Genomic DNA, 9,823 nt, shown 5'->3' with positions numbered 1-9,823 from the left:
CTTAACGCCTGAGAATTGAGGAGCATCCGGAGCAAATTATTGGGGTAAAGCTCATAGTTAGAGAATGGTGACACTTAGGGGCATATTTATCAAGGATCGAATTTCGAAGTTAAAAAAAGTCGAAATTCGACCATTGAATTTGAAGTCGAAGTATTTTTTCCAGCGAAAATGGCCGTATTCGATCGAAGTAAAGTCATACAATTTTACAAAACAAACTTCGACTTCTCAAAACTTGCCCAAAAGCTTCAGGTTCTAGGAGGTCCCCCATAGGCTAAACAGCAATTCGGCAGGTTTAAGGTGGCGAAGTGTCGAAGTCGAAGTTTTTTAAAGAGACAGTACTTCGAATTACTATATAATTTACAGAAGGGGTACAAAATCTATAACTATCATCATAAGCTGTTGAAAGTACAGGTATGGGACATGTTATCCAGAATGCTTAGGACCTGGGGTTTTCCGGATAATGGATCTTTCTGTAATTTGGGTGATGTTTGCCATAAGTCTACTAGAAATTCATTTAACCATTAAATAAACTCAATAGGCTGGTTTTGCTTCCAATAAGGATTAATTATATATTAATTGGGATCAAGTACAAGCTACTGTTTTATTATTACAGTGAAAAAGTAAATCATTTTTAAAAATTTGGATTATTTGGATAAAATGGAGTCTATGGGAGACATTCCGTAAATCAGAGCTTTCTGGATATCAGGTTTCTGGATAAGGGATAATATACAACATTTTCAAAGATTATAAAACAAGCACTAGCAGTTTTTTATATCCACAATTATTGATATTTTCCCAGTTGATATTTTCTAAAACCTTTACCTCTCCTGTACAGTTAATGCAACTCTTGAACAGTCCATTTTCTTACACCATATATTAATAATTCAAACGTCAAACATCAGCTTATTTTTTATTATATTTATTAATATATAAAAATATATATACATTTAAAGAGATTATACAAAAATAAACATTTGGTAAAGTATCCAAAGTAGATGGACTGTGGCTCCTACATTGTGTTCCCAACCCTTTCCCTCCTTTCCCTTTTGGGAACATAATGAAGGAGCCACATTTCAGATCTTGCAAGGGTAGATTCCATTTTTGGATTTATATATTGTTCTTCCATTTCCTTCCTAAGTCTTGACAAAGTCTTCTTAATGAGGTGTTGAATGTCTTATTTCTTTGCTCCTAGGAGAAAATGTGTTTATGTCAGTCAAGAAGATCTGTGTTTTATATCTATGCACATGATAGGGCACTGTAAAAATGGTCATAATGTGATTCCTTAACTAAATTAGTTATAAATAGAAACTTTCATGATTTAAAGAATAACTGGTTGGAGCTAAAGCCATGAGTAATTAACAAAACTAATTTCACCTGAAAATTCCCTAAAAGCATTAATACTTAGGGGCAGATTTTGCTTGCATGTGATGCAATTTCAAAATTTTTGGGATAGTGATCAAAATAAGAATCCTTAAATCCATAGAGCCTGGAATAACCACATAGGCATTAAAGATTTCCCAGTAGTTGTTTTTTGATTGTAGAGAATATGAGTAATTTGCATTACCTTTCTGTATATGCTCTGCTATGCTATATTGCACCTCGTCTTCATCTCGATTATATGTGATGAATCGGTTTAATAGGAGTTCCTTTGCGAATGGTCTTTTGGCTGGATCCTTCTGAAGGCATTTATTAATAAATCTGTGGAATTTATTACTCCTGGGGGGAAAGAAACAAGGCAGAAGTGTTACTGATGATGTAATAAAACACAGAGCCAGAATTATTCAAAAAGAACACTGAAGTCTGTTGGGTAATAGGGAATTAAATGGGAGATATGTTTCTTTTCATTGAATAATTTTGGTCAACAAGGTGTAAGCTCTTGAATTTATGAAAAGGGTGATGTCTCTAAAAGAATACTAATAACTTGTACACAGCCCATCATCACAGCAATGGATAGAGTGGATACAGTAGTACCACTTACATTTGAGCCCATTGAACTTATCTCTTTCCCACTTTAACACCTTCCCCGGCCTTATGCTTCAGTGTCTCTTTCCCCATTCCCCCACCCTCACTGCTTAAGGTGGCCATAGACGCATCAATAATATTGTACAAAACAAATTCTGGTACCATATTCGGTGCGTGTATGGTGGGAAACGAGTCAACCGATATTGGCAGAAGACTTCGATATGGGTTGGCTGACCGATAGGTCTGGCCGGAAAATTTTGATCGGAAACCTTTGAAAGTACCCCAATATCACCCATTGTTAGTGCTGAATCATCAGATAATGGTAGAATGTTATTGTTTCTACCTGTATATCTGCCAATTCAACTCTACATGTGTGTATTGAAATGAACGATCTTTCTTGGAAAGATCTTTTCCAGGAAAGATTGTAATCGTAATGTCTATGGCCACCTTAAGTCCTATTTCTGTAAAAAACAAATGACTCACCATATATCCTCTTTTAGAGCTGGAGCTGGACCATTCATAATCCTTTCGGAAAGCTCAGCACCACGGAGTTTAATGTGTGCTGTAAGTGTAAGAGAACACAATATTATTATTGTTATTCTTACAAATTTACAAGGGGCCAACATATTTTGCAGCATTGTACAGTAGAGGGTGACTACATCAAATATTCTGATGAGTTTCTATTATCAGAACGAATCGATGATTTATTTTAACTTTTTAGAGACAGAATTTCCTTCTTTCATACATAACAAGTAAATAAATGCAGTCTGGATGGAATTTGCAGCATGTGCACAGTGACAGACAGATATTGGACATATAGGGCAGTATATGGCTGTATCTGCATTTTCTCAGCAGCAGAGAAAACACATTATTTGCCATTAGCCTAAGGGGATACAGGAAAGACACAGTCTATATCTTTTATCTGATTGCTCCTGTCTCTGAAACAAGAAGTTATATCTTGCTTTCCAGTGTATCACTAAAAAGAAAAGTAACTAATGCAAATTACAGAAGACACCATTATAATAAAAGCACAGAAAAGATTCTCTGATTCACGGCCAATTTACATGTTTCATTGTTTACAGAATGGGTGATACCCCCTGACCTTCCTAAAAACACTCCTCCATAAATGAACATAAACGCACGCAAAATGTTATTTAAGATTACTTACGAGGATTGTATTCTGCCATTTCTATGGCTGTGATTCCTAAAGACCACACATCCACCTAGAAAATAAAAACAAAAAGCAACACCCATTTAGCAAACAAATTATAATCATTGTTACAGAAGATAAAGATACTTCTACTGACTATCCATCCTCATCCTGTCTCAGGGTCAATATGGGATGCTAAATGACTAATACTTTAGAGCCAAGCTACGTTGTATTACTATGAAACATTTCCAGTAGCCGACTTCAACTATAAACATTTATGATTTTACATTTTCAAGAGTCTCTACTGGGAGAAAAAAGCTCTACAAATTACATTTGGCATGGATTTGTTATTCCTGCCTTAAGAGTGCAATTTGTTTAATCACTTTAATGAAAACTGAACTAAATGACAACTATTTTATTAATTATACCTTGTAGTTATAATGTACACTTCTTGTAAAACATGCATGGACTTCAGGTGCCATCCAACAGCGGGTTCCTGCATTACTTGTACTGATGGGCCCTATTGTGGCAAGGCCAAAATCAACTGAAATTGAAAGAAACAAGCATGAATTTACTTTGTACAACGCAGTAATAACATCTATGACAAAACAATGACTATATATTGGAACGTTGCTTAGAATGATATTTCTGAATTAAGCAAAGGTGCCATTTTTGGGTAGAGATCCCCTTTAAAGTTTTATGATGCCTAAGAAAAGCTAGGCATTGAGATGAGCAATAAATGTACCCTTTGCTTTTGTGGCACCCATTCTTCCTATAGATAATAAACGTCACTTACTTATCTTCACACGGGCCGTAGAAGTTAACATTATATTGGCGCCCTTGAGATCATGATGTATCACGTTCAGTTCCTGTAAGTAATCCAGGCCCTAGAAAGACGAATAAAGCAAACATGATGAACATGTATATATTTTTATATTCTAGAATTAATAGGATACAAAGTCGGTGAGCAGAGATTATGAAAAGCAATGAAGGGGTTAATATCTGTTTTACCTGTAAAACTTTCTTGCATATGTATGAAATCCAGGTCTCATCCAAGGATCTATTGGGCGTGCTCCTAATTAAGGCGTCTACGGAGCCACCAGCACACATTGTCATAGCAATCTAGAATAGAAATTAAATGTTTTTATATATAGTGTATATAAATATAAATATTATAGTGTATATATATATATGTTGCCTAAAATCTATCTATCTGTCTGTGTGTCTGTGTAACATTCCTAGTAATCAGTAGCAGTAACGGGTCTGAAATAATCAGTGTTATATTTATTAACTTTGATTGAGATTTTCTCCTTCTTGGCATGTGCAATGCAAGACCATTGTGTGCTTTTATTTAAGAAGTATATCCTTACCCATAGCGCCTCTTCATTTGAAATGCTGGGCCGTAGATAAAAGGCTCCATAAAAGGCAGGGAAGTTGTCGTGGCCAGAAACGCGTTCAAGTACGTACAGTTCAGCAAGGATCTCTTCATTATCCTAGATACAGAAATACTGATCATTAAATTAGTCTTGATAACTATTTAATCCTTGTTGTAAAACATAGAATTCATTAGTTTGCCATCAGTGTACCACAGTGCCAACACCACAGATACTAACTTCCCAAACAAACTTGATAGTAGGGATGACCTCACCGGATCAGAACTCGAGGAAACCAAACTTGGATAGAGCCAGTTAACTTTATTAATCCATGTTAAGAATACAAAAGTGTAAGCGGGCAGGGGAACTAGCTTTACGCATTTCGTGACTGGAGTCACTTCATCAGAAGCTTCTGAATGCGTAAAGCTAGTAAAGGTTATCAGTTCTCTCAAGTCTCTCTGTGATGTGCTGTAATGGCGTCCACTCTCAATCATAGAATCTAACTTCCCCCCTTTCTCTTCTATGCCGCTCCATGTGTTTACTTGCAATGTGTTGAACTGGGTTATGATATTTTTGTTATGATTTGGTGTGATTTAAATCCCCTTCTGTTAGCGGTGGTTACTTTATAGTATTGTTACATAGAGATTAATGAATATAAGTCACACGATTGCCTTTTATAAGCTGCAAATATTACAAGCAGTTGATATAGTTAGTTTTGCATTTATTAAATAATTAAACCTCCAGTGAATATTTCAACGGGCTGAGCAGAGCTTGGGGCATTTAAAGAAGTCCATTTCTAATCATTATAAATTCCATTTTGCATTATGACTATTCATTATATAAGGGGGCCACTTGCTAATCATGGTTTATAAAGTCTCTTTTTACTGGCAGTTGATTTGTATGTGTAACACAACACTTTCTGCAATATTCTCATTATAATAAATTAAATAGTAAAAAATATACATTACCCTAAGGTCTTTTATCACTTTTATGGCCACTTCTTTCTTTTCCTTAAAATGCCATGCCTGAAACAAAACAGATTTGTGGTGAATTTTGACTTGAATTTGATAAAGTACCTGAGTATAACGACATGGGTCTTTGCAGTCTCAGAAACAAAAAACAAACTCCAAAAGGAAATATGAATCCTGCTTTAAATGAGGCATATGTGTCAATTTAGTGATACATGACATATGTATGAATATTTATATACTAGATAGATAAATATATACAATATATAGAATTACATTGAGATGTTAAGGGCCACAAAAGGTAGGTCATTCCCGCCCCTTACAATCTTAAAGTCTCATATCTGACCTTATGGATTACTCCAAATCCTCCTGATCCAACACATTGTTCGAGGTCTATCCAGCCAGTTGGGTCCTAAAAAAAAGTAAAATGCAAAATTTGAAAATAAGACAATATAATGCCAGGTGGTGGGGGGAGAATAGAGGGAGAAGGCTGAAAACAGGGATAATAATGTAAAAATGTTTTTGCATACCGGGCATAGTTTGTCAAATCCATGTTCATTGCAGACCTGGTAAAGGAAAACATTATTTTAGATTAACTCAGTAAATAGACAAAAAGAATAAATATTGCAAGCTTTTCTTTTTAGTTTGTTGCTCATTTAGTTTGTTCAGGTTGAGAGGCATCCCCATAAGATTCTCCTCACTGTGTTACTTTTTAAGCAGTTTTTTAATTTATATTTAGTATAGCAAAGAGGCCTTGTGCCCAAACAGTGTTGTTAATGGTGGACATAACTATTACAAAGATTTTTATTCTTATGTATATGGGTTATGGTTTGTCCTAATAGAACTAATGTGTGTGAGACTTTTAGGGGGTTATTTACTAAAACTCGAATTTCTCATATTTGTATTAAACTAAGCTTGACTAAACTTTCATCCGTAATTTTATCTTATTTATCAATAAAATAACTTGAAACAGTCAGGCCGGGGAAAAAATTGCGAAAATCGGGGAAAAACCCAAATTATTTGGATTTGAATCCTGAATTGCTTAATTTTTTCAGGTTATTGCCTGAAAACTCCAATTTTTTTGGTTTACCAGACAAAATCCAATGCAGACCACGATACCTTCAAATTGTAAAAAGGACATCTCCCATTGACCTATACACAACAGTGACAGGTTTGAAATGGTGAGCGTTTTTTCTCCTCTAAACATTAACATTTTTGCCCGAAAAAACTCAGGCAGAAAAAAAAAATTGAGTTTAGTAAATAACACCTTTAAACTTTGGGCAATGTATTTCAGAGCTGCAAAGAAAAAATGACCCGTTTGTGGGTTTCCCCATGTAATGTGTGCAGCATGGTGTTGTAGTGATAAGCATTGATGGCTTCCCTCTGGGCACTGCAGTTTATGTGGATACTCCAAAAACATATAGTTCTTAAAGGGGTAATTTATCAAAGAGTGAAGTTCCGCCACTCTCCATTCATTTCTATGGGATTTTTATAGGCGTATTTATCAAAGGGTGAACTTTCACTTCACCCATTGATAAATACGCCTTTCAAAATCCCATAGCAATGAATTCAGAGCTGCGGAACTTCACTCTTTGATAAATTTACCCCAAAGTGTTTTAGCATAACCTGGACTGGTGATTTAAACTGCAGTTTGGTTTTTAGGTTCCCAGACATTAGTGGGCCTAAATGAAGCCATACTAAATAAACATTATGCTAAACATGTCCCAATAAATCAATCCGTTCAATGCACAAAATGTCTTAGTGTCCTTGATAGCAAATCATACCTCAAGTGATGGAAACAGATCATCACAAATGCTTTCTTCTTCCCCACTATATATAACCATGTCATCACTATTGTTTTCTTCTTCCTCTTGTTCTTCTAGATTATGTTCTTCCTCTGAGGCATTACCCTGGCTGATCTCTGTGCCAGGCTCCTCAGGTTGCTCCTGGAAATGGCCAATATTTGTCTCAGGATTTTCCTGGCAATTGTCATGGGAAATGATTTCCTCAGGTTTTTTCTGTTTAAGAATAAAAACATACAATTAATCCATTTGTTGCTATACTAATATATATATTACATATGGCAATGTGACACAGTATCGGAAAATAAAGTTAGTAATCTGTTATGTGAATATCTTGTTTGTAGGGGTGGGCAAATTTGACCCATTTCAAATTTGACCCATTCACCGTCAGTGAAAATTTGCCAAAATTTGCCAAAATACATACAAGTCTAGGGCTTCAAAAATGTGCTCATCCCTACAATGTCCCATGTAATGTGTGCAGCATGATGTTGTAGTGATAAGCATTGATGGCTTCCCTCTGGGCACTGCAGTTTATGTGGATACTCCAAAAATATATAGTTCTTAAAGTGTTTTACCATGAGCTGGACTGGTGATTTAAACTGCAGTTTGGTTTTTAGGTTCCCAGACATTAGTGGGCCTAAACAAAGCCATACTAAATTAACTTTATTCTAAACATGTCCCAATAAATTAATAAGTTCAATGCACAAAATGTCTTAATGTCCTTGATAGAAAATCATACCTCAAGTGATGGAAACAGATAATCAATAATGCTTTCTTCTTCATCACTACATATAACCATGTCATCACTATTGTTTTCTTTTTCTGCTTGTTCTTCTAGCTTTTCTTCTTCCTCTGAGGCATTACCCTGGCTGATCTCTGTGCCAGGCTCCTCAGGTTGCTCCTGGAAATGGCCAATATTTGTCTCAGGTTCCTCCTGGCAGATGTCATGGGCAATGATTTCCTCAAGTTGTTTCTGTTTAAGAATAAAAACATACAATTAATCCTTTTGTTGCTATACTAATATCTATTGCATATGGCAATGTGACACAGTATTGGAAAATAGAGTTGGTAATGTGTTATGTGAATATCTTGATTGTAGGGATGGGCGAATTTGACCCATTTCACTTTGCCAAAAATTGCCGGCAGTGGAAATTGACCAAAATATATTAAAGTCTATGGGCGTCAAAAATGCGCTCATCTCTACCGTATGTTTTCCTCTCAAGCATCAATACTGTGATTATCTGGTTGGTGATGCTTAAAGGAGAAGGAAAGGTTAAAACTAAGTAAGCCTTATCAGAAAGGTCCATCGAAATATACCAGTAAACCCCCAAAGTAGTGCTGCTCTGAGTCCCCTGTCAAAAGAAACACATCATTTCTTTCCTTCTATTGTGTACACATGGGCTTCTGTATCAGACTTCCTGCCTTCAGCTTAAACCTCCTTGCCCTGGGCAAGAGCATGCTCAGTTTGCTCCTCTTCCCCCTCCCCCTCCCTTCTCTACTGTAACCTGAGCCCAGAGCAGGGAGAGACTCAGGCAGGAAGTGATGTCACACCATGTTAATACTGCAGCTCCTATCCTAAACAAACAGAGAGTTTCTAGAGCTTTTTACTCAGGTATGGTAAAACATTCTACAGAATAAATATAGCATTCTAGCTTGCACTATTGCAGCTAATCTATTGGCAATAAAATGCCTCTGTAGCTTTCCTTCTCCTTTAAGAGAGAGAGTGAATGACAAAGATCATTTCAGATCAATTCTGATTTATAGAGAAGGTGCAAAAACATGCATTTATGACAAGGTAAATGTTTTTTATAATTCCCATTATTCAATTACGCGGCAGTTGTCTGTGGCAATTTCTACATTCTGCTCTGGTTGCCCCTGGGTAAGAGAGAGATATAACAGGAGTTCTAACTCAAAGACAACTTTAATAAAAGTAAAATGTATTTTCAAAGTTTTCAACGTATTCCTGAGCTGCAAAGAAAAAAAATGACCCGTTTGTGGGTTTCCCCATGTAATGTGTGCAGCATGATGTTGTAGTGATAAGCATTGATGGCTTCCCTCTGGGCACTGCAGTTTATGAAGACACTCCAAAAATATATAGTTCTTAAAGTGTTTTAGCATGAGCTGGACTGGTGATTTAAACTGCAGTTTGGTTTTTAGGTTCCCAGACATTAGTGGGCCTAAACAAAGCCATACTAAATAAACGTTACGCTAAACATGTCCCAATAAATCAATCAGTTCAATGCACAAAATGTCTTAATGTCCTTGATAGCAAATCATACCTCAAGTGATGGAAACAGATCATCACAAATGTTTTCTTCTTCCCCACTAGATATAAGCATGTCATCACTATTGTTTTCTTCTTCCTCTTGTTCTTCTAGACTTTCTTCTTCTAGACTTTCTTCCTCCTCTGAGGCATTACCCTGGCTGATCTCTGTGCCAGGCTCCTCAGGTTGCTCCTGGAAAAGAGATAGAAGATTATTGATCACATGATTGATTCTGTTAAGTAAATGTGAGATAATTAATTCAGCTCTACAAAGAAGACTTTAAAATATATTTAGCAAAAAGCCA

The 9,823-nt window shown here is 36.0% G+C and overlaps 1 protein-coding gene across 1 annotated transcript; it reads right to left on the bottom strand.

The window, feature by feature from the left end:
- Positions 1-1,394: 1,394 nt before the first annotated feature.
- Positions 1,395-9,594, bottom strand: LOC121394494 (traf2 and NCK-interacting protein kinase-like). Its single transcript, XM_041565657.1, has 11 exons — positions 9,535-9,594; positions 5,984-6,019; positions 5,800-5,865; positions 5,454-5,510; positions 4,483-4,605; positions 4,124-4,234; positions 3,909-3,999; positions 3,541-3,656; positions 3,131-3,185; positions 2,446-2,524; positions 1,395-1,716 (listed from the first exon to the last, which is right to left on the bottom strand). Exons 1-11 carry the CDS (start codon positions 9,592-9,594, stop codon positions 1,395-1,397), a joined length of 1,116 nt encoding a protein of 371 aa, XP_041421591.1.
- Positions 9,595-9,823: the final 229 nt, after the last annotated feature.

This window comes from Xenopus laevis, chromosome 6L (assembly GCF_017654675.1).
Source record: "Xenopus laevis strain J_2021 chromosome 6L, Xenopus_laevis_v10.1, whole genome shotgun sequence".
Lineage (NCBI taxonomy): Eukaryota > Metazoa > Chordata > Amphibia > Anura > Pipidae > Xenopus > Xenopus laevis.
The sequence above is the reverse complement of the archived record's forward strand: the minus strand, read 5'-3'. Positions and strand labels throughout refer to the sequence as shown.

Coding starts and splice junctions, on each gene's coding strand:
- LOC121394494 (XM_041565657.1), bottom strand. CDS start 9,594: ATGCTTATATCTAGTGGGGAAGAAGAAAACATTTGTGATGATCTGTTT. Junction 6,020..9,534: donor ATCTGTTTCCATCACTTGAG/GTATGATTTGCT, acceptor TTCCTTTACCAG/GTCTGCAATGAACATGGATT. Junction 4,235..4,482: donor CAAATGAAGAGGCGCTATGG/GTAAGGATATAC, acceptor TTTCTATTCTAG/ATTGCTATGACAATGTGTGC.